Source organism: Podarcis muralis, chromosome 6, assembly GCF_964188315.1.
Source record: "Podarcis muralis chromosome 6, rPodMur119.hap1.1, whole genome shotgun sequence".
NCBI lineage: Eukaryota > Metazoa > Chordata > Lepidosauria > Squamata > Lacertidae > Podarcis > Podarcis muralis.
In genome coordinates, this window is record NC_135660.1 from 76,525,708 (window position 1) to 76,551,485 (window position 25,778).

The window sequence follows — 25,778 nt, forward strand, 5'->3', positions numbered from 1 at the left end:
AAGCTGGTCCTACCTTTATTAAGATCAAGTTCTTCTTCGTCTTCTTCTTTCTTATCTTTCTCCTCTGCGTTCTCAGGCTTTTCTGTAGTAACCCACTGGATCTCTCCGCTCGTCTCCTGCCACTCCCCACTCTTGTCATGTTGTGCAGCAGGAGCTTCCTTAATCAGTTCATCCGTCTGGCTCTCTGCCAGCTGCGCTGCTCGCTCACGCTCAAGGAACAACTGAGAGGGAAAATTCCACAGATGATGAGTCATGAACCCAAATGCTACATGCGACTTAACTGGCAGCAGGGAGCATCTCATCTGTGTGCCTTCCCTTGCTCAAATTAGCATTCGCTTTTGTACTGAATGTTTCATCCTGTCATCCGTAGGCAGCGTTCGAAACTCCCATTGTTCTAGGTGCGCTTTGCGACAGGGAATTTCATTAATGAGAGCAGCTTCTGAGCTCTGGGTGCAGTACTGCGCCGAAGAATTCAGATTAAAACAGCCACTGCTGGAAGGAAAGGAGGACCTTTTTCTGCCTCCCCACTTCCAGCTACTCTCTGAAGGCTGGAGAAGAGACCCTTCTCAAGAATATTAGCGGGGTTGGCAGGGGAGGTTTGGCTTTGTTTTTTGCAGTCTTCAGATGAGGACTAGATTATGTGGAAAATGAGCGTAAGATTTTAGCTGCAGTTCATTCATTTTCAGCTTTGTATTCTTGTTATAAAAAAAGCACGCCTAGACACTCCGTTGCGGTGCCCATAACCTAGGTTTAAGGTGCCATTTAGCTCCTAGCTTTCATATCTCCGTTTCTAAAACTGTGCATAGGCATCCCAACACAGGCTATAGGAGAAGCAGAGAAGGTACTCTCCAACAGCTCTGCTAAAAGACTACATGCCATCAAGCTCCTCCGTCAACTGTCATCAGCAGGCATTCCATCAGGCTGCGAGAGATGGGACTACAGGAGCTCTCCATTGGCTCTCCTGGTTTCCCCCCCATTGCTACAGTTCACTACAAGATCTCTGTAAGTAAGAATAAGTGCCTGAGTCCCCCCCCCCCATGTACTTTCTCTCAGTGCCTTTTCCTTTCTGATTCTAAGCCCGAGATCAGTATCTGCCTCCTCAATGGTATTTGTGAGCTCCTCCAGGACCTTTTTTTGGCTGAGGAGCAGGATAAAAATGCCAATAATAATATTTCGTAAAGGAACTGAGGGATTACAGCATAGTACACCAACAGTTGGTGTGCAGCATAATAATAAACTAAGTCCTAATGCCTATGGCAAGAACAGCCAAACACAACTGAGACAGAGAATATACCTTATTCAGCAGGAGATTAATATATGAGTTTCCAATTCATACTGCATGTAATGCCCAGTGAAAAATGTAATGCAAGTGAAGAACAAATATAATCTCTTATCTAATGAAGAAATAATTAAAGAGGCAAGCCAAATGTTCACAACTATGTTTGACTCAAAACTCTACAAAATTTGATCCTACGCAAAATAATCAATTATTATTGGCAACAACAACTAAGGGGAACACCTTGTTCAAAGGTAAAATACAAGTTGCTGAGAAGAACCAGTTGATGGCCATCACAAGGATGCTCTTTGTAGGGCTCCCAGTAACATCTGGTTTTCCACTAAGATAGTACACAAGACTGCTTCAATTATCCCTTGCATCGATTAAATCAATGGCCTATAAAGAGATGTATGGCTCAAAATATGTTGGGACAAATAAGTGACTCAGTGCCTCCTTTGACCTATCGTCTCTGTTAGTTTAAAAGAGAAAAGGTAAAGGTAAAGGTATCACTGCCCGTACAGGCCAGTCGTGTCCGACTCTAGGGTTGTGCGCCCATCTCACTTAAGAGGCCGGGGGCCAGCGCTGTCCGGAGACACTTCCGGGTCACGTGGCCAGCATGACGAAGCTGCTCTGGCGAGCCAGCACCAGCAAAGCACACAGAAACGCCGTTTACCTTCCCGCTATAAAGCGGTACCTATTTATCTACTTGCACTTAAGGGTGCTTTCGAACTGCTAGGTGGGCAGGAGCTGGGACCGAAAGACGGGAGCTCACCCCGCCGCGGGGATTTGAACCGCCGACCATGCGATCGGCAAGCCCTAGGCACTGAGGTTTTACCCACAGCGCCACCCGCGTCCCAAGTTTAAAAGGGAAGGGAATGACAAATAGTTCAACATTTGAACATTAGACCAACACTGCTTCTTTCCTCTGGAGATAACTGTTTCTCACACTGCATAAATGGTTGTTCTTTTAAGTAAAAACTATGATTTACCTGAACTAAAGCATGAACAGCAGCCATCCGTCCAGATGTGCTTATGCTATCATTGGCTTCTCCCAAGCAGAAGGAATCAAAGGAACATGTTGTTTCCATATTCACAAGACAGTGCCGATTTCGTGCGCTGTACTCTACCAAATTGATTAGCAGACCCAAACCCTGCAAGGAGGAAGAAAATATTAGATAGTAGAGTACAAAGAACTGTACTTTTGCACACTCTCAGGGTGCTCAGAAGTATGGCCAATTTTGGCAAATTCAAGAAGTGGCAAGCCTCATGAAATTTTGGCAACTGTGCCTTCAACAATCCTATAAAATATTCTTGTCCATTTACACCAGCCAACATTACCTTATCTTGAAAATGTCTGTCTTAAAGATGAAATGAGAGTATGTGTTTGGGTCCGCCCCCGCCCCCATGTAAAGCCTTCTCCCATACCCTTGTCTCATCCAGAAGTAAAGAGGAATTAATTTCATTCTAGGAGTCATACAGAACCATTTGAGATCTGTAATTCCTACAAATGTTTTGCTAGAGGACACACCAAATTCACTTTGATCGCTGCCAAAGCCTTGTCCTTCAGAAACAGCCATCAATGCAAAGATCAGTTGTGTTGCCTAAACCATGAAATAATCTGCCAGTCAGTGTCTGTGTATCCACCCATTTTGGCATGCTCTAAGAAGATTTATTTTTTTATTATTATTACTTTTTTCCAGTGGCAAGTATGTTTTACCTGAACCTATTACGGCTTTCATTCTACTGCTGTTCACTTGGGTTTTTTTATGTTTTATGGTGCTGTTTGACTGGTGCTTGTTGTACTGATAGGCTTATACTCAGAAATGTGTTGGGAATCACAACTCTTTCAACAGAAAAATGATATGACCAGTTAACAGTAAGGGTGTCATGTTATGAACCAGTGGAAGTTTTCAAACAGTTTTCATGGGTGTCATGTTAAATGTGATGTTAGCACAAGTAATTTTTAACATGTAGCCTTACATTTTCTAGAGGCATTTTTTAAACAGTTTTTCTTACCAGAACCCGAATATCAAATCTCTGTTCTTGAGGTAGAAACTTTGGAACCTGAAGCACACAATTCAGCGCTGTGCCAATAAGACCATCTTGTTCACCTGTTTTAGTGCTACCCCACTCTGCAAACATTAAAGAATATAAATGCTGATTAGGCGTTTAAAAAACCACAGGCATTTCAAACGTGCATTTACACCACTTAAAAGTAGCAACTGGCAATAACACCTGGCCATGATCAAATTTCAGATTAAGGTTTTGGTCCCACAAACAAATCTCTGATCAAGTTTACACCTCTCCCAGACCGACACACCAGTCTCCAATGGAGGAGACTGAATCTCACCTTTTACACCCGGTAACTGAACCAGAACGTAAACCATCTAAGCCCAACGTAGCTGGGAATACTGCATTAACCCATCATGTCTCTGGTGTCATAGTAGGTGAAATAACTGAACAGACTAATCACGATAGTCATCTCAAATGTAACAGAGTAGAAGCCAAAAGAGTATTTTTGACATTTCTGCTTCTTAACTCATACCTAAGTGACATATGCAAGGTCAGTCGAAAAATTCAGGCTGCTTTATGAGAGACAGTTTGTTTTCCATTGTTCTAATTTTGGCAGTCATGCACACTCACCCCCCTCAGTTTTGTAAACTGAAAACCAACATTTGCAGTACTGACACTAACTCTACTCAAATTATAGTTGCATGCGTATTTCACATTTGCAGCATTGTTTTGTGGGAGCTGTAAGGACATTATTACACCTCTTACTATCCACCTGATTAACCAGCCACCTGGCCTAAGCATAAATACAGGAATACTTTTCTCTAGACGTCATGGGAAACAATCCAACGGGACAGATGATAATCTGATTTTATGTTTCAGGATAAGTAACTTACCATTATCATTTGCTAAATTGAGTAAGACACCAATGATGGCTCTCATACAGTCCTCCACTGCCTTACCCACATGGTTTGTTACATTCTGGTGTGGCAGTACCCTACTGTCTGGAAGACAGATGGTGTCTTCTGCACGGTTGTATCTCTGGATCAACTCCTCACAATGCTGCAGTGCTCTGAAGGTTACAAAAAAAAGAGCCAAAATATACAACGCAAATCATTTTCATATCAGTGTGACAAAATTTCTTCATGTAAAAAACCCAGTTCCAGCTGTAGACAGCAAGCTTAGTTTTCATTTATCATGCTGGTTTAATGGTAACTAGCAACACAGTCCCCAAAATTATATTAGAAAGCATCATCTCATGTACTTTTTTATTAGGGAAAAAAGGTCCAAAGGTGCACTTCATAATGATCTAGTCCCAGATTCTTCACACAGGAATCTGCAGCATATTAGCAGCACAAAGCACGTTAGACCCAGCAAGTATTGAAGTAAGGCGTTGAAAAAGCAGAACCATAACTACTGGTATGTTAGTCACTTGGCCCCTTTTATGTGCACTAGTTGTCTGGTCATAAAGCTAAATGTGAACAGGACTGTTTGCACTTAACACCAAATGTCTGCAGTAAGATTATTTTTTTAAAAAAAATATTTATTTGGTTTTTCAGATTAAAGTTTTACAATCACATATCCAATATCCAACATACAACATAAAAACAAGATTCTAGAGCATCTCCTGGGCTTCCCTCCTCCCCTTTCTGGGTCCTATTGTTAGTCATTTCCTCCTGCATCTTTTATAATAATCCAAATCTTTTACATCTCCATTATGTCCAAAATTCACCATTCAACCACAAGTGTTATTCCAATCCTACTAACAATTTTAGCTGTCTACAGTGGTTTTTAAGATAAATTATAAATTTTCCCCATTCCTTATTAAAATTTGAGTCTTCCTGATTTCTGATTCTTCCGGTCATTTTTGCCATTTCGGCATAATCCATAATCCATAAACTTTTTGTTTCTGTAAACCGCCCTGAGACTTCCAGGTATAGGGCAGTTTATTAAACAAACTAACTAACTTGCAATAAGAATTTTTAACGTTCGTCACGTATTTGATGGCGAGATGAAGCCATGTAAAGCTAACTCTTGTAGACACAATGCTAATTCCAGGTTTGTGTTTTCATTCAATTCTGCCAACAGATTAAGCTTCTCCCCCATACTATCCACTCTAGAGGCTTGCACAGAAAACATGCATCACTGTATATGGCCATGTAATTCTCTTTAATTGCTATGATTCAAACGTAAGTAAATGTATACAGGGTTTATGTCAACAAATTTCCCTCACTGGAACCCATAAACTACATATAAATCTTCCTGTCAATATTTTTACTCCCGCTTGAGTGCTGACCAGAATTTCTGAAAGCACTACTTTTGTCACCCAATCCTGTGAGTTCCATGGGGAAGTTGTTGAAAGAAAAAGAAGTTCCCCCAAATTGAGAAGCACGTATAAAGAAAATGTGGGGGGTGTGTATAATGTTTGTATGGGAACATTTCACAATCAAAAGTGATTTTGATTGCAAAACTTTATCATACAAAACATAACTAGCAACAGAAGTTACTTCCAGCAGGTAGAAAAAAGCCTATCAGTAAGCGGAAGCAGGAAACGATCTAACACACTTTCCCCCTCATTTGAAAATACTAAGCTGCAATACACACACACATGCTGAGGAAAGCTATCACCAAGACCGCAGTGTTAATACATAACCTAACAACATAAACCTTTAAAGAAGTATACCATACTGTATTTTAAAAAGCATTCATTAGAACTTACTTAGCTGAAGAGACAATGAGCTGCGAATCCTTATATGCTATCAAGTAACTCTGATTTTCTGGATTATGAACTGTTACCTAAAACAGAAAAGAAAATATCATACAGCTATCATCCTTTGATGTGCGGGTTAAGCTCCGTTCACCTTCTGAAAGAACACTATGCTTTTAACAGATCTCTCAAGCTTCTAGAATGCTGCAATTTAACATTCTGCTTTGTGCTAAGCAAGCACCATTAACTTAATTGATAGAAACCTGGATTTTCTAGAACATTTGATGTCACCCAACAGCCTGGGCTAAGGGAATAGGCTTGAGCTGGGAGATCTCCAGCCTAAAGCAAAGAGCTAGGGAGTCCTCAAGCCAAACAGAAGAAACTCAGGGAAGCCTACAAGGCCAACTAACCAAACCCTCAGCCAGTTTAACTTCTCCAAGCCTGCCCCTTGCCTGTGTGGCCATTTCAACACTACCCCCACTTAGAGCTGATTGGGCAGGCGGAGGGGTTACAAATAGTATATTGTTAGCTAAGAGCCTCATTAACATATAGGGCCAGCACCACATTTTTACTTTGGGCTTGGTAAGGAATTCTAGAGTCACCGTCCCACCATTAACAGGAAGTGAACGCATAATATCTCTCATGATAATACACATACAGACATGCTAATATACAAATGGAGCAGGGTTTCTCAAAATTGGGGCTCCAGCTGTATCTGAACTACAACTCCTGTAATCCCTAGCTAGTGGGACTAGTGGTAAGGGATGATGGGAATTGTAGTGCAAAAACAGCTGGTGTCCCAACTTTGGGAAACCATGAAATAGACAAAGCACCTTGTGTTCACAAACATAAATACTGTCAAATATACATGTGTGCTAGTCTACACACACAAACAGGTACATACAAGCTCCCTTCCAATGTGGCTGCAGGTCTCCATTTCTCTCCCCCAAGGAACCAAAAAACAGAATAGAAAAAGCGAACAAAGAAATTCTCCCCACCCGCTCGCTCTCTCTATCTCTCTCTCTCTCTCTCTCTCACACACACACACACACCTTGTCAGCAACATCTTTCACCTCAATACCATTTAGGAAAGCGCTACCAGTTAGACATTTGCTGAAGTGGGCTAGTTTTTTATAATAAGATTCAGAATGCCCAATTTGAATATGGCCCATCAAGCTTAACCCAGGGCTAACCCAAAGCAGTGTAGTAGCTAATTAACACAAGCAGCACACAAATAGTAAGAAGCTATATGGATATAACCCATGGGTCTGACTTTCCTCATCCCTAGTTCTGGACCATTAAAAATAAATCACTCTTTACAAAGTTAAGTACTTACGCTTTCTAAAACCCGTAAACATCGTTCTGCTCCCCATAATGAAGCAACCAATTTCTCTTCATTTTCATCGCTGCTTAAGTGATCCACACATTCTTTAACTAAGAAACAAAGAGTTCATGTTGTTACTAAACTGTTAAACGAAGTAATTTTTACTTTCAAAATTGCATGTATATGATGAAATACCCTAATATTCTGATTATGTTTTATCAGTATACTTTAAGCCAACTTGTGTCACACACACAAAACACAAAGAGGCCAATTTAAAAATACATGTAGGTCATGCACATATATGACCATATTCACACTTCATGCTAAAGCAGAGTTTAGCCCTAAGTGAATGGGCCTGTACAAACCCAAGAAATTCCACCTTCTCCTACCAAGTTAGGAAGAGGGCATCAGAAGACTTTAGCTTCACTCATTCAAAATCCAGAATTAACTTCACTTTCAAACCAGGGATCGTGGTTTAAAAAAGATTTCATAACTTATTCGTTGGCTTGTTATGAAAGTTACCTACGGTTGTTTTAAACCAGGACCCCTGGTCTGAAAGTGAAGTTAATGTTAAGCCAGAATTCTGTAAAATTGAAATTAAACTGTGCTGAAGTCCTCCATATGGCAGTAAGAGGGAAGGAAGAGGGGAGGTGGGGAGCATGAAAGCCAACCCTTTGCTTGGGCATGTTCAGGCTAATCTGCATAGCACCAAACCATGACTGGTTGGTTTTTCTAGTGTGATTCATATACTGTTTAGCTGTAAAACAAACAAACCAACAACACTAAGTGGATTAGTGTTACATGTGAACGCAACCATAGAGTTATATGCCTGGGTAGCCTAAGCTATCAAATCGTAAAATGTACGCAGAATACAGATAACCATTTGCTATCACTTAAAATATTTTAAGATGCAATCCTGACTGTCTCAAGGATTTGGGAAAACCACACCACAAGTCTTGTAACTCAATCAACACCAAGTGATCATGACAATTGCCCAACAGCCCTCATGTCAGATGTGCATAAAAGTCAAGTAGCAAAACACACATAGACATGACTGTCATGGATGTCAAGAGAATCCAGTTCGTACCCTCTCCTACAAGGCCCGGGCATACTTCCAGGAAAAGTCTACTACAACTTCCCAGCACAGGTGTGCCTCAGGTCAGTGAGGATCAAGTGATCCCCACAACTTCAGATACAAGGTTTCACTCCTGTGGCAGCTGATACACATAGCCAGAACTCTCCATATAACCTCTGGCAGGGAAAAGCGAGAGCTACGTAGGCTATTGCTTCTTGCAAAATAAGATTCACTTCAATGAGGACAGCTGATCCCTTCCCATCCATGTGTAGCTCTGGCCACAGTCCATTTCCTTTGCTCCAAAGGTACGCATTATCAAGACAAACTCTTATTCCCAAGGTCATCATTGGGATGGCTTGCAATGTTAAAATTTAACTAGGGAACTGAGCACTCCACAACTACTAGGCTCATTCAGTAAGGAGTACCAACAGGCCTCTGCTGCAATGGGGGGAGGAGAGCCTCTCACAGAATTAACTATGATTAAGATCTCTATTTAAGTTACTGATGGGATAAATTAATAAGGCAACTTAGGAATTTTATTTCTTTGTTCTCTATTGGGGATAGTTCTTTCATGATCTTGTTGAGTATACCTTTTTATTGGGCAAAAGTTGAAACTGAGGCCATATCACTACAGTTGTATATATTATTTTACTACTGCAATAGCTAAGTTTAAGTACACACACTACAAGAAAAGGCTTTTGGAAATTCATAGCATTCCATGGGCTCGTCTATCCAGCGCATCAGAAAATTTCACTATTTGCATGTATTCTAATACACAGTCCTTTCATTCTACCAAACGAGTAATATATAAACTACCTTCTAATAATAAAAGATATATACTTTAATTGTCACTCGACCTATGTGCATACCTTTATCTACAATGTGATCAAGACCACCAAGAAGTCGCAACTCTTCTTTAAACCAGTCTCCTGCCCGTTTTGAAGTGAGAGAGAGCAATGTTTCCATTGCCAAATGCCCTGTCTAGAAAACACAGAGAAAAATGGTTTATAAATTAAAAGCAGCACTCTATCAGGTACTTCTTCCATTAACACTGTCACTTGAATCTCGATTACATGATTATGTATTATAAGTTTGAAAGTGCAGGTTAATTAACCACCAAAATATTTTACTGCTCCGTGTGTTTATAGATTATTATTGTATCTTAGCAAAATGCTGCTGCACTATCACCATGTCTTACTCCCTTCCAACTCTTTTGCTACTCGCAAAAATAAATGAATTCATATGCAAAATCAAATTGCACCACTGTATTTCTTTACCTAGTCATACAATGATTGAGCCAATGAATCACTGTACTGCAGACTGGGGGCAAGTCTCAAAATATAAGTGGGTAGTATGAAACCAAACTGATAATTTTAGCTTAGCTTTACGAATCTCAAACAAAATGGCATCAAAAGCGGCATGAGGAACGTCTAATGTAAGAAATGGGTGGCTTTAGACAGGTGACAAATATAGTCCCTAAGTGAGAAGATTGTGTAGGCATCAATCCCTCTATTTGCCAAGTTGTTAACAAAGAATAAAACATTTTAAATAATCCATAAAAAGGTTATAAACAGCTAATTAAAACATTTAAAGAATAAAAACCCAAGATAAACTAAACATAGACTAAAACACATATCAACACTCTACATGTCTGGGTAGGCTTGCCTAAACAAAAATGTGTTATCAGGCACCAGAAAAAGTACAGTAAGCCTGCAATTTACATAGGGATTATGTTCCAGGGATTACACCTAAGCCAAAACTATGTATAGTCAAAACACATTGGGTTCAATGATGGGTGGGATTGCCAGCCATTTTCCCTAGAACCGCCCCCCATCCCTTTTTTTAGCCTCATGCATAAACCTAAATGCACACAAGTTAAATGCATGTAGGTTGCAGGCTTACTGTACAGTAAATGTGCCTGGCCAATATCAATAGGCAAGGAGTTCCAAAGTACAACAGCTGCCACACTAAAAGGGGTTCTACTCAGCAGCTGTAACAGTTCCAGTTCCACAGACTGAAGTGGTCAAGTGGGGATATATGGGGTGAGGCGATCTTGCAGGTAAACTGCTCCCAAGTTGTAAAGGGCTTTATGTACTAATAGCAACACACTGAATTTGGCTCAGCAGCAAACTAGCAAGCAATTCAGGTCTCAGAGTACAGGTGTCAGATGCTGACAGGGTCTCACTCAAACAGGCAAAGTTTGCAGAAATACACAAATGTTTTAGGAAGAAAACCTTAAGGTGGGGAAAACCCCCCAACACAGTCCAATTGATAACTTCTCCTGCTCAAGAGCCACAGAATTCAAAGTTGTCTGGCTGTTGCTGTTTTTTTGTGCGGGGAGGAAAAAGGAATCCTGGAAAAGGAATGGGTGCCTGAAAAAGGAAAACTCCACACTGCAACCTCTTATAGCATGTAAAGATTTCATACCAGATACCACATTTAGCCCTAGTAAAGTGGACATTTTTATACACACAGAATCACAAAAATAACTGTTTTCAGCTCCCACTCTATCAAGTGAAATATTATTCAGAAAATTCATTGGTGTTTAATTATACAATCAATTAAATACACTATTTGAGTGGCTTAGCTAAACAGATCTATTTGTTCTATACCGTCTGCCTACTACCATGAAGAAGAAAAAACCATGAGATGAAAACTGCACTGTTAAATACTTAAAAGTGTTTGGGTTTTATCTTTCAAGAGTTCAACACTCTTCATCTGCCCTAGTTAAAATTTTTAGAAGATGTGAGAGAAAGAAGCCATGACTACACTAAGTAATACCTGCAGGGATCACTGCTGTTATTTCAGAAGTGCCAGGGTTTTCCTACACTCTACTGTTTTAAAAGCATCTTTTAAAAGTTAACTAGTTTCTACCCACAAAAACAGCAATAACACCTGTACCATTTTCACATTAGAGAAAAATTAGGTTAACAGTCACATAACCTACTGTTATATTTTCTAGATCAAGGTGTTTGTTGTGAACAGTTTCACAGAGTCTTCGGATTTTTTCCTTAATCTTGTTCATGTCTTTTTCATTGAGCAACTTGGATGAAGAAGAGTCTTGTTCTAGTTCCAGAAGCCGGATCATTAAATCTAAGCTGGCTCTATCTAGATCCATGTTCAAGCGATCTCTGCTCAAGATATACATTAAAGCTGCTGTGCAAAGTGATAAATTCTTCAATGGAAAGGAAAAACAGGAAAACAAAGTGGTAAATATTTGGTTAAGATGCAGAAATCCAGTATGATTTAAACATGAATGTAAGATCTGTGTGCACTCTGGCATGCTTAATTAACACTAGCTAGGCTCCCAAAATCTCTTTCTGCATTCACAAACTATTCAGTACTGTACTTCAACCTCAAATTCCAATTGCAACTCCTTGTTGGAGACTGTTGACAGTTCCATGATTCATGGAATTGGCTTTTGTGGGGCCATGAGGTTCAAAGTGGATAAATATAAATTTTGGTGTGTTGGCATTTTATTTCAGTCCATTTCATTAGTCCTCTCTTTCTGGATCCTTCCCTCTGAATAGTTCTATGAACCCTCTTCCTTTTATCTCTCTACTCACTAGCAATCATCTCTCTTGCACCTATTTGCACACACAGTTCTCTTGTCCTCTTGACACACCATGTCTGCACAGTTTTGCTTTTCCATTCACACATTCTCTCCCTGCACCTCCATTTCTCAGGTACCCACTTTGCTGCCCGTCTCCAAAACCCAATGCTGCCCCTCACAATTCTCTTTACCCTCGTCTCTCACTACTGTAGTTTTCTGTCCATCAGCCCCTCCATCCTGTATTTTTGTATCCCTTCTGTTGGCCATTATTTCTTCTGACCGCGTGCAGCAAGAACAGCACTGAGAACTTTAATTCAAAATACAAAAATGATACACAGAAAAATGGGCTGTGAAGCATAGCTGACTGCAACAGACCAGAGAAATTGGTTCTAAACCAACTATACCACTATGAATCCAGAAAGATGCCATGCTTCAGATGCATTCTTTCCTCCCCACTTGTGATGGGCTTCAGGAAGTCTGACATGCCACCACAAACAAGGGTAAGCCCCACAATCAAAATAGTATTCTTTAAGTCCTCCAAGGAGTTACAGTTAGCCCACAGACTTAGTGGTTCTCCAACTTTTCCCCAAGGGCTACTTAAAAATTGCTGAGGGTCTTGGCAGACAAACTTAATGATTTTTCTGCTTGTTATAACAATTGTAATGCACAGCACTAGATGCTGCATCATTTTTAAATAGTATTTCTTTCGCTTCTTTCATTTCTTAGAGATTATATTTCAGTGCATTCTGAAGAATTTAAACTGCAATAAAATAATACACAACATACGAAATAAAAACACAATTAAAACCAATGAGAGTATTAAAGTGATGGATGTGCCATTTCACATCTGCAACCACAACTCTACATACGTGGTGATGCTGCGAGTCATCCAGTGTTTTGAAGACCATAGCTACCATTCCATGTGCTCTCAAATGCATTCGGAAACTGGGCATGGCGCACTTTGTCGCCAGGCTGATAACACTAAAAACAAAACAAAACAAATCTTATGAACTAAAGTTTCTCCAAGTCTCTAGCACAGAATTTTAAAGAATTCAACAACCAATGGAGAGCCCAGGTTGCCTGCCCGCAAAACCCCTACAGTCACGATAAAGCAATCAAATGACAAAGTGCACACCACAGGACAATGGTTTTGTGTCAAGCAAACCCAAAGTGCGTAGAGGAATCTTTGTCGATGGGGTACTACCCAAAAGTGCAGGCCTGTAGCACAAATAGCCTGACAGTCAGACATATTTCCTACTCCCAGTGCAGCAGGCCTATAGAAAAATCAGAAGCAGTGAGCAATTTGGCTCAAGGTGCTCCTCTGTGGACATAGTGTGCCTAGCAAGTGTATGCAGTGAGGAAGAAACCCCCCAGGGCTCCACTGATCCCCTTCCCCATCTCCCCGCTATGGCTACTACTATGCTGTGTGATGCCGTGGGAAGCAGCTGAAGTCAGGAAGTTGTCGATGTTTACAATCAGCTGGCCAAGCCACAAACCAGCAAGAGAGCTGCCACCATCACAGCTCCTGTCAATCACTTGTAGTCTGGTCTCTTAGTTAAGGGCAGTCCAGCAAAGAGGACTGATCAATGCTTAGTTTATAGAGGGAAGAGCTTCAGTGACTGAAGAGCTCCAATCAAGATGTCTGCACACAGTCACAAACATTTAGAGATCTCCTATTCATTTTCTGTTTACCCTGTACTACCTCAGAAAGATCAAGCTACATGAAACAAACATGTACAATCTTATGCAGAGCCACCATTATGTTCTTTGATAGTGGTACTCTGATGACACAAGCTCTTTCTCTTTCCAGCTGATTCGGTGCCAGCTGTCTGGTGAATTTACTGTATCTGGATCAACATGCTAACGATAATGGTTAAGGCTGGAGAAGGGGTGCCTGCCATCAGCAGTCTCGCTCTGATGTAGCAGACAACACCAGTTTGAAACAAGATTTCTTCATGGAAAGAAGGGGGAGACTGACTGGCTACATATGCAATTGATTAATTATTAACCTATTAAAAGCAACTGATGAATTATTAATCTAATCTATGTGACCGTCTGGACGTTTGACCCACCCTAAAATGCAATCCAACTATGGCTCTGATCTTGGGTTTTTCTGTTGCATTTGTGTAAGTTTAGTGTCATTTTTTAGTTTTATTTTAAACTACAGCAAGTTCCCTTGAGAACTCCCTGAAGATGAAAGAGGGGTTGAAAAATGCATCAACGAAATACTTTTGCGATAACTACTCAGAAAGAAAAAGCGAACTAGGTTATAACAATGAATAACATCTTTTCACCAGTGTGTTTACCCAAGTAACTATCCAATGCTTTCTTTAAACAGTATGAGACATTCCTTATTAACCATAAGGGGAATAAAAATCACGCCATGCAACTTCAGAACAATAGTGGGAATTATTTCATTTACCTATTTACTGTGAATGCATTGTCAGGTCAAAATCTGGCTACTATATTCTCTTGAGAACACAGAGAACAAATAGCTCTCCTTATTAACAAGTATGACTTAAGCTATACAGATTGACTTCTATTCAACATCAGCCCAATTTACTAGCAATACTTTTTACACAACTGCACCAGTACATGGGTTCTCCATAGGACGTTCCTGAAGGAAACCAAATTGCTCCCAATGGTGCAATAGTCTACAATGCTTATGAACACAATACACCTAACAAGAAAATGTGGAAATGCCATTATTAGAAATATCTTACCTAAGGCAACGTGTGTTTAGGGGCTGATTGCACTTCAGTCCACTTAACAAGTATTCAATATCATCGGTGAACTCTTGATTCTCTCCAAATTCTACTACATCATTGAAGTGCTTCACATGTTGAACAACAGTGTATAACTGGAAGGCAGATGTATAAAACTTGTTTTTAGTTTTAGAGCTCCCATTTAAAAGACTACTTTATCTGGCAGCAACAGAAATCATCAGCCAGCTCAGACTGATAAGTTATCTATTTTTAATAGGGAGATTTCTCCACCTGGCCATTTGTTCTTTAGATCATAAATGGTAAAAAAAAATCTTTCACCAAGTTTACTTTCGAAACAAGAGAGTTTTAGATATTCCACTTACTTCTTTATCTTCTTTCCTACATTTCAAGGCAGTTACTATCTCTTGATAGGGTTGAGTGGGTATGGTCACAGTTTTTATCACTTTGGGAGGTGGTGCAGGAGCTTTGAACACTCCATCATCTTTATGAATTGCCTCCTTTGAAGACAGCCGTACCTATTAATGAAAAGTACTTGAATGGGTAGGTGTTTAAACCTTATATGAACACCAAATAGGTAACAGAAAATTACGTGCATTTGTTGCATTCATCCACTGGGATTTTCAGAGGCTTCAAAAGTGCAAATTAAATGAGTGAACACATGCTGTATGTGCAAGATGATTACAATTCAGATGTTGTGGGGTATTTTTTTAAGGGCCTCCAGGGGGCAACTGAAATGGAAGTACAGTGTAGTGACATCCTTACCATTTACTTTAAGAATCCAGACTAATGGAACCACATTTAAGCTTTAAAAAACTAAGCAGACATACACAAACCCAAAAATATTTTTAAAACACAATGGCAGCTGTTAACTGTTCCCTCTTCTATGTCCCTGAAACCACACTCATGCTGAGGCATAGAATCATTCAAAATATTATGCCCCCAACAAAATCATTTTGTACTTTCATTCTTGGCTGTGTAATGGAAACACTTTCTGTGCACCTCCAGTTATTTATATGATTTGGAGATGTCTTTGACCAATAAAAACCCCGATTTAAAATTGTGTGGACTGAGGACCAATAACATTTCTAAGTGCATTATAAAGTAATAGATGCAAACATTTACAGCTAGCTGCCACAAAAAAATAACTTGTTGAAGCAATTTGTAATTCAGTTTAAATTACATAAACCATCCCATATGCTAAGAAGTAAACATGCAGTAATGAGTTTGGATTCAACCTGCATAGCCACGTACAAAAGAGTAGCCTAAATGTAAGAAACCAGCATCAATGGACAACGTATTCTTTGCAATCGAAGAAAAGGTAGTTAAAATATCATTATTATTCCTGGTTAAATTCATAACCATTGTCATAGTAAAGGCATGACACAACCACGGAATATGCTAGGTTTTTTTTTAACCTTAATATCCAGCAGTGTCTGCAACACTGCCCTGATGTTTACTACTAGAATATTAAGCAATTTCTCAGGCTACTTCTCCTGGTGTAGATGAATCATCTCTAAGTTTAGTGTTTAAGCACTGGGAGGGTTGGCAGAGGGGAAACAAGATCCCCTTACTCACAGGGACACTTGGATTTTTCAACAGCTGTGATGTCGGAAGAGTCTCAGATTCTGGTTGATTCCAATGTCTAGCATTGTATACAGCTTTTGTTGGTGACTGCAAAACAAAACAGTTGGAATATTCATTTAGAACCTAACCAGCTATTTATAAGAACATCCATTTCAAATCCTCTTTGAGATTTATTTTACATCATGTTTTGTCTTCCACAAAACATTTCACAGGAGTTTTGAACATTAACACTGACATGACAGTGCTTTACTCCCTTAAATTCTAAGAACATCAGAACAGAACTAATCATCATGACATTATGTGCAAAACTAAGCTTTAGAAGGTGTATATATTTGTCTCAAATTCAAGATTTTCTATCAGTTAACATAGTCATGGGGGGGGGGGGGTGGAATAAACAAGTATTTCACATTATTCATCTCCTAAAGGAATCTGCATTTTAGTTCACTAGTCATGGGCCTACAACTCTTGACTCTATTTATTAGCGAGCCATTATTTGTTGCCACAATCAATGGCCTCTCTCTCCATATTCCAGAGAGCTGGGGAGGTTTTGGGACGGATATGCAATCTTCTCTCATTTGAGCTGGAGTACAGAAAAAATAAAGAGTCTCTTCAAAACAGCATTTCTTATGTTCACCAACCCACAGTTCAAATGAGAGCCCCTGGAAGGATATCTGGTGAACAGGACAACAAGCAGCAAACAGAGAGCCCAGTAACATTCACCTATAGTGAACAAATGGTGGGTGCCTGTTGCGAATTGTTTTCTATCAAGATATATGAGAAATAAAGGAAGTAAAAGACCTGAGGAGCAACCAGCAGGATACTAGCCTGCTATAAAATCCAGATGGGTTTTTCATCCTATTAAATTTTCCATATATGCATTCGTTCTTGGAAACATGCATTATGAACTACTAGGCTCTGGGACTGTCTCTTAAACAAAAGTACTGCTAAAACCATGACAGTCTAATTTCATTGGTACTACTTACCCTCTTTGGTCCACTAAATATCTTCCGTGTGTTTTCCTTAGACTTATCACCTTGTGGATTTATGGATTTCTTATTGCTTTCAGGAACACTGGATGCATCTTCTGGAAACTCCAATAGCTCTGCCAGGATAAGAGTAAGACAAGGAGTTGTAATTTTTCAAGTTTGTATCAGGGGAGGTTTCCTTCATGTAAGGTGAAAAGTTCAAACACACTGAGAACTGGGTACTGCATACTAGGAGGGAATTAACAAATAGTACTTTGCAGCAAAAAGTGTCATTTGTTTGTTTATCACAAAAATGTGTCTATGTTATCTGTTACAGAATGTGCAGCCAACTCCTTTTTAAAAACAAACAAACATATTTTTATTAAAGATTTCTTAGTTTACAAAAGTATGTGCAATGTCTCTTTTTCAAGTTACATTTTCTACAGATCAGTTTCATTTGTTGAGACATTAGTGTTACATTAGGAGGAAAAGTCTCTCAGCAGCCTTCTCCTTTTGACATAAATATCACAGGAGGCTACTCTACATTTAAAAAAGGGAACAGTGGAATTCAGATGAAAACTCTAGCTGAATATATAAAATTTCCCCCTTCCAAAGAAAAACAGGTGGAGCTGTAGGGATTTACCACAAATCACTCTATTGTGGAAGGAATAAGAGTTTCAAATGCACATTCTACGTTAAATAAAGCACAGCTTAAGAATAATCACATGAACATGAAAGCTGAAATCAAGTTATCAACTCATCAAGAACATACAGCACAACATTACATTACATAGTCCTGTCACAATCACATCATATAGAAACAGGTTTCTGCAAGTCTTATTAGCCAAGTCCTGATTTGTTAACACCTTCAGCTCCACCAAGTCCTGTGCCAGACAACGCAGGGAAGGGGTCTAATATTGCACTGCACTTTGGAAACAGACAGAAGCAGCAAGTCGAACCGCTACTACCTACTCCAAAGCTCAGTGAATTATGAAAAGCCCCACCGCCCTCCCTTTAGAGCCTTGCGCCTCCTTCCAAAAACTCAGCCTGGCACCTCACTTGCCCAGCTTTGGAAAGGCAGCGGGAGCATCAAATGCATTCCCACCCACCACTTCACTGCATGACAACACAGCCTGCAGCTTTCATGTCAAAGTACTCTTGCAGTCCACTCGGTATGAAAAGTTGGACTGCCCTGATCTAGAGATAGGGAAGTCTCATTGGCCCTGTTCTGTGGTAAGGGAAAGCAACGTAAACCAGACATTACAATTGTCTTAGAAAGACACGTAAACCAAACAGGCTTGCAACAACTTACTAGTTCATAAAACAATTGGATTAATAACAGGAGAAAGATAGGATCATCATATAATAGTTATAATTAAACTACACACAACATAAAGAAAATAAACTCACGAGGCCTGTTAAAAAACCTCCCGTAGTGAAATTAATTGCTCCCATTTCAGGTATTAAAACCAGTTCAATAAATTATTATTACATTGGGGACAATTTGGAAGAGCTTTTTATCTGTGTAGTCCCACTCAAAAGCATGGAAGTCATTATTTGATACTGCAGTCATGAACATGTGCAAGTGAGCCAGGCTCTTGGGTGTTCAGCTATTTTGATGTGCCTACTAAACATTACTCTATTCATGGTCATGGTTTTAAAGCAACACTTTCACATACAAACCAACAATGAATCCCATTTCACTGTGTTCTCTCCAAGTTATCCACCTCTTTAATTCCATCATTCCTTTTTAACATCCACACCAAAGCAGATTCTTTGGCAGATTCACAAATCATGCATTAACTTAAATCTGCAATAACTTAAATCTTTAGCTAGAAAACTAACTTAACATTTAGGGATAAAATGTTTAGCACAGGGTTGACATTTAACAACCTCTGGGGGGGGAGGGACGCAGGTGGCGCTGTGGGTAAAAGCCTCAGCGCCTAGGGCTTGCCAATTGAAAGGTCGGCGGTTCGAATCCCCGCAGCGGGGTGCGCTCCCGCTGCTCGGTCCCAGCGCCTGCCAACCTAACAGTTTGAAAGCACCCCCGGGTGCAAGTAGATAAATAGGGACCGCTTACCAGCGGGAAGGTAAATGACGTTCCGGGTGCTGCGCTGGCTCGCCAGATGCAGCTTTGTCACGCTGGCCACGTGACCCGGAAGTGTCTGTGGACAGCGCTGGCCCCCGGCCTCTTGAGTGAGATGGGCGCACAACCCCAGAGTCTGTCAAGACTGGCCCGTACGGGCAGAGGTACCTTTACCTTTACTAGGGGGGGGGGGGGACTGTTCCTCTGGGTCAAGCAGAAGGCTTGCATTTGGAGGTGGTGCAAATGGGCAAAAATCCTTTTGATGGTAACCTTCATATTTTACTACATGTTGCTCTGGAGGGGCTAGAACTCGCAAGTGGGCTTTTCCAGGTGCAGGGCACTGTTGCTTGGAAGGTGGAGGTTAAAAAGATACTCATGTGCAAACACAAGCAGTCAGTCATGCCAGCCTCGATCCTGGGTTTGTCAAACTGATTGGCTGTGCATTGGTCAAATGAAAGCACATTAATTAGAAAAGTAACAAAAACTGAATTTGTTGCAAGTTACAAATATGGTAGTCTTCTGAAAGCCACCATTCTTTTACAGAAGATTTACAGAGCACCACCCCAGGTCACAAGGGGGACATTTCTCACCACATCAAATACAATAAATTCTGTAGCAAACATTTGTGTGGCTGCTTGTGTGATCTGTGTGTTCCTGCTGAAAGATACCTACAGTAACATGAAGCTTGAAAGAAATTAGTCGTACCTTGGATCCCAAACACTCTGGAACTCTGACGTTTTGGCTCCCAAACGCCGCAAACCCGGAAGTGATTGTTCCGGTTTGTGAATGTTCTTTTGGAACCTGAACATCCAACGGGGCTTCTGATTGGCTGCATGAGTTTCCTGCAGCCAATCAGAGGCCACGATTTGGTTTTCAAACGTTTTGGAAGTTGAATAGACTTCTGAAATGGATTCCATTCAACTTCCAAGGTACGGCTGTATATAATCTATGTGGCTTAAATGGAAGAACAGTGAGAAGGAACAATCTGAGGAAAGTTGCAAGGCACCACCTACCTAAGAAGAAAGGTTGGCACCTACAATAGTGGAGAGCAACAGGCCTCATTCCTGCCATTGCTAGCAAGCAACCTTGTAATACCTCTGAAAATGGAGGCTCCCACTTACACAACACTATACTTTACTTCATGGAATATTTGGCCATCTCATTTGACAGTTCAATTAGACTCAACAGCAACCCACCTACTTGACCATTAACACATAAAATTCTGTTACCAAGTTCACCATTTTAAAGCACTTTCAGGAATATTTAAATCCTCTAGTTGATTACTTCCTTCCAAGAATAACAGAACTCATATCATTATCTTTTATAAATAAGATCTGCTTTTATATGGAGTTTCACTGAAAAGGAACAGGGAATATTTTGGGACTGGTTTTTTGGGGAGAGACACTTGAGACCAGCTTTTTCGGAAGAGGAGCATACAAATAACTGAGGACTTTACAAATATTATCCTTTAGCTACCCAAGTAAGAACAGAGTTCACTTTCTCTTTGACAGAATCTAATCACCTATCTATGGCAAAGGAACATCATGCAAGCAATCTTTAATGCAACAAATTGCTGCAATGTTTAACATGGAAGAGTAAGGAAAATATGAGAGTTATCTCTTGAGAGGAGATCCATTCTAGCCTTGATATTTTTAGACTATGCTGCAGAACCAATAAGAGACAGAAGACTTCATTTTGAAATGTTTACAGGAAACACAGTCATCTTTGAAGTAGCTGGTTCATAATCTGTCACTCTCCTCAATTCTCTTCTACTCTGTGATTAATTCATGTTTGTTTTGGCTAAAGCGACCATCACTACAATGATTAACCAGTTTATCTTGTCTGCCTTGCTGATCAAGCATTTCATGTGTTGTACTCCAATGGCCCAGTTTAGTTTCTGTAGTCAATGAATGAAACTACAGCAACAGCTTCCATTTATTTCACAGGACTACAGTTATCAAACAATTACTGGAGGAGGTGATCTTCATCAGCTTTCTATCTTAGGTCTGGGTGCCTGAAGATTTATAACCTCATATACTTCCACATACTCAAAATTAATGTAACTCACCACTTTGAATGTTTAAAAGCATATGTAAATAAAGGAAAGAAGTCTTGATTATTCAGATCTTCAGTCTGCATATTTACCAATCCATACCAAAAATAAAGATCAGTAACTTGATTTTATCAGAAAGGCACAATGCCATCACTAAGTTCAATTATTTGTTGTTGTTTTCAAAGACAGTCTAACACATACTACAATAAAAATCACATCAATTTCCTAATATTTTGATGAGACTTCACTGGAATTTTTGTGAAACAAGATCAGACCCTGTTGACTACACAAAGATGAAGCCACAGTTTCTCAATTCAACTGCAACGGAAAACTGCTTTGAATTAACCAGGTCAGAAGCCCTGAAGCTGACATGCAAAATGTGGGGGCCAGAAAGAGGGAGGGGGGGGGAGAAAGAGAAAGATTCAGATTTCCACTCTTGGCTTAATGAACCAAATTATTAACTATCAAACTGTAGCTATCAAATTGTGAAACAAGTGCAAAAAATTAATGTTACCTGGGTTAGTGCTTGACTGACTGTCTTGTGAATAGTTCTCACTTCCATCAGAACTGGACTGAAGTGAAGAGGATGGAGCTGCCCGGTTTCTTTTTTTATTGACTTTTCTTTCTAACGGCCGCTCTTCATCATCATCTTCACTTTCACTCAAGTCATCAAAACCAAAGTATTTAATTTTGTAATTTGAGCTTCCAGATGTTCTAGAGCCGCCTTCACCACCCCCTCCTTCATCATTGTCGTCAAACCCAAAGAATTCTAATTTGACATCTTTTTTGGATTTGGTATTGCTAGGTCGAAATCTAGTTGTTGTCTTGGTTGTTGCCATGTCGGCTTTCTTTCTCAGACGTCCTGCTTCTCCCAAATCAGTAGGTGTAGATGTGGCATACTCATCAATACGATCCATAGTGTCTTGTATAGTAACATTACAAACCGACAAACATGATGGATGGAGAACAGTGTAGTCTCTAGTCCTTCCAACAGTCCCTCTAAAACTGGTCCCACTACTTAAAGCAACTTTTTTCACTGGGTTCACACCATCAGTATTTGAATCACTGTTTGCTTTGGCTAAAGGTTGAAGAGTGCCATCCAGTAGCTTATCAAAATTTGTTGTCCCCTGTGATTTTGTTTTGTTGGATCTACAGTATGTCCGACAATTACTTGGCCTGAGAACAGTTTGCATCAGTTCTTCGCTAATGGTTTCCTTTGGACTTTCCATATCTTCTTTAACCAGATATTCATCCTTGTTTTTTATCTCTGAAAGTGGTTCATCATCAAAACCCAACATATATTCTCCTCTTCGGGTATCCTCATTCTCATCTTCCCATTCATATAAACCAGTCACTAATGATTCCTTTGTAAGTGACACTTCTGATGGAGAGTCTCTCTTCCCGATATGGGAGTCCCAAGAATCATGAGATTCCTTCATTTCAATATTGTACCCAGAGATTTCTGCTGTTTGAGCATTAATTATATTATTGTCTTCAACATTCTTGTAGATGAAGTGACTGTTCTCACTGTCATTAAAAGTCTGTACTGCATCTATAAAACAAATAGCAATAATTAAATATAGCTTATATTTTAAGTTTAACTGAATCTTATTTATACTTTACAACGAAATAGAGAAATATTCAACAAACAGCAATTTCCCAGTTGGGACACATTAACAAGACAGTTATTTGTTACTATTAGGTTCACTACAATATTACCCTCTGTTTTTTAGTGACACAAGACAATAATCAGGCCTGGGTACAGAACACATCTCCACCCAGGTGCAGGAAAGAGTCGCTCCATAGCTGCAGTTTTTCTTCTACAGCAAAACCAAACCAGCATTCACATAACATGTCTGGAGTTTGCTGACTAAAGCTGCCACTCCACCCACTTTCATTACACTCCACCCGGGTTATCCAGTACAGTACCATGCTTCAATGCAAACTCAGACAGGATTGCTATGGACCAGCCTCAGCCACATTCACAACTCTAATTGAATTCAACTTACAGATCCTTTGACCAAGCCATGTTAACACTGTTTGGGATAGTACTAAACATAGACCAAAACCTATAAAGAGAAATGTTGGAATGGCAGGTCAGATCAAGTTACTACATTTAGTCAGAAGGTTGCAAAATAAATTATAAAGTGATGTATCCAACGTACAGTGGTACCTCGGGTTACATACACTTCAGGTTACAGACTCCACTAACTCAGAAATAGTGCTTCAGGTTAAGAACTTTGCTTCAGAATGAGAACAGAAATCGTGCTCCGGTGGCGCGGCAGCAGCGGGAGGCCCCATTAGCTAAAGTGGTGCTTCAGGTTATGAACAGTTTCAGGTTAAGTACGGACCTCCGGAACGAATTAAGTACTTAACCCGAGGTACCACTGTATATAATTTGTTCATAATAGGTTCAATACCTACAAACAGCTTAACATTTCATTAGCTGTGTACTAGAAATTTCTGTATTCAATCTTCCAATATAAAGCGCAGCTTATCCACTAAATACACTAGAAGCTTTCTTGCTTCTGTAAACCAATTAAAATTTGCATAAAAGGAAGTAACTGCAGTTACTGCCACAGAATTATAGAGCTGGAATGGACTCCCGAAGGTGTTCTAATCTATCCCCCTGCAATGCTGGAATATGGAGGTGGCCCTATGGGAACTGAACCCATGTCCTTGGCATTGGTTCACTTCATCAGGTACTGCATTGAAATCTTTAAATGCCTAGGTTCAAATCTCTGCTCAGCCATGATGCATTGTAGATGCGATTCCAACAGGTTACTTTCTACTCATTCAACCTCAGTTAACATTTTTAACAATGTTTGCAGGAACAATGACCTGCTTCACAGGACTGTTGTGAAGGCAAATAAGTCAATAAGCATTAAATCAATGTATTAGCGGTGCTTTAACTACACCTAATGAGCCCATTATATGTGGCCTTCTGACTTCTTTCCTAGCCACTGTAAACTGAGGTGTAAACTCATCAAGTTTATTCCTGCAGAAAATCCACACAATGAAGCCAACTAGATATAATGGAAGGATATTAGGAACAGTTTGATAAAGATAAGCAGTTATTCTCCTACCCCACAAGACCTAAAAGACCGCAGACTGTTCTATCTATTCTTTTCAGTTTTGCTTTTGTTATATTTCTCAAACCATCGGTCCTTTTTTTTTTTTTTTTGCCTACGGCTCTGACCCACGAAAACAACTAGAAACATAAGTGGGTTTTTCCTGCTTTACTCCTCTCTTCTGCTAAATGCCCCATATGCTGTGAAAAGTCACTTCTGAAGATGACATGGGTAGGCTGGACACCACCCCCCCACCCCATGACCAGAAATATCTTCTATTTATATTTTCACACAACTGAATTCAAGTCTGCATCTGTCCTTTTCAGTTGAAGTGGTCAGAGAAATCAGCAGAATCATGGACCATTCATGTTCAATTTACACTGTTCTCTTTTGTGAAGGTAGAGAAGTGAAGGGAAAAGTCCTCAAATAAAACCTAGGTTGTTGAATTTCCTTCTGGAAGAAGTTTGCCTTGTTGAATTTTAAGTATCAGGTCACACACTTTGCTTTTTTTAAAGGCTTTAAGGTTGCAAACAAAGTTTCGTTCCCTATTGTTTTATCGTTTATCCTTATTTCTAGACTTGCTTCTTAACTACTCACCTAGTCACCACTGGCGGCAAAAAAATTCATCCAGGCAAATGAGCAGGCTGCCAGAGGAAGAGTGGAGTACTGCCCTGACAGCCTGCCATGTTTCTCTGCCATATAATCTTAAAATATGTGCCAAGCTCATCTCATTAAAACTTGCAGCTGAAGTACACATTACCATCTTTATGATGGAAGGTGCAGAACCAAGCCTGCCATTACCTACACTTGAGTCCAGGAAAAGAGTTTTCTGCTGGTGGGCAATACAGGGTCGGCTGCCTCCATCAGCCATGCTCCTCTACTAAAGGGAGACAAAAATGTCATGAGAAATCTCGAATCAGTCCTGCTATTGGCTATGCTCCTTGCCCATGCTGGTAGCAGGCGGCTCTCCAGAGGAAACCTACCTCTGCCAGGGATGAAGCCATTGGGGAAGGAATACTGCCCACTTACACACTTACACGTCATAGGGAGCTTCTGCTGCTGCTAGAGTGAACAGGCATGGTGGGGAGGGATGGTGTAAGGTGGCACAACCACTGGGGACTAGCCCAGCCCTTTGTGCTGAAGACTAGCATCAGTCACCAGATGTTGCTTGTATTATGTGCCTACTCGCCTTCTCTAATACAGATCCTCATGAATAACATGAAGCATGAGGTGAGAGAAGTGTATGTGCACTACTTAAATGACTGGATTCTGCTTTTTCAAAGGGCCCGCTACTGCAATGTGTATGGTAACCATGCTTTGTGCCTATTCCTTATGTTGTAATTAGCAT

The 25,778-nt window shown here is 40.1% G+C and overlaps 1 protein-coding gene across 2 annotated transcripts in view; it reads right to left on the reverse strand.

Moving 5' to 3' along the window:
- Positions 1 to 25,778, reverse strand: part of WAPL (WAPL cohesin release factor) — a 41,399-nt gene that overhangs the window by 5,424 nt on the left and 10,197 nt on the right. For both annotated transcript variants that reach the window (XM_077930579.1, XM_028729282.2), the window contains exons 3-16: positions 21,874 to 22,911; positions 17,239 to 17,357; positions 16,247 to 16,342; positions 15,034 to 15,186; positions 14,669 to 14,805; positions 12,815 to 12,926; positions 11,340 to 11,567; positions 9,262 to 9,373; positions 7,330 to 7,427; positions 6,006 to 6,082; positions 4,183 to 4,358; positions 3,293 to 3,408; positions 2,266 to 2,427; positions 14 to 221 (exon numbers count right to left, since the gene is read on the reverse strand). In XM_077930579.1, the coding sequence (XP_077786705.1) occupies positions 14 to 221; positions 2,266 to 2,427; positions 3,293 to 3,408; positions 4,183 to 4,358; positions 6,006 to 6,082; positions 7,330 to 7,427; positions 9,262 to 9,373; positions 11,340 to 11,567; positions 12,815 to 12,926; positions 14,669 to 14,805; positions 15,034 to 15,186; positions 16,247 to 16,342; positions 17,239 to 17,357; positions 21,874 to 22,911 (2,832 nt within the window). The remainder of the gene's footprint in view (positions 1 to 13; positions 222 to 2,265; positions 2,428 to 3,292; positions 3,409 to 4,182; positions 4,359 to 6,005; positions 6,083 to 7,329; positions 7,428 to 9,261; positions 9,374 to 11,339; positions 11,568 to 12,814; positions 12,927 to 14,668; positions 14,806 to 15,033; positions 15,187 to 16,246; positions 16,343 to 17,238; positions 17,358 to 21,873; positions 22,912 to 25,778) is intronic.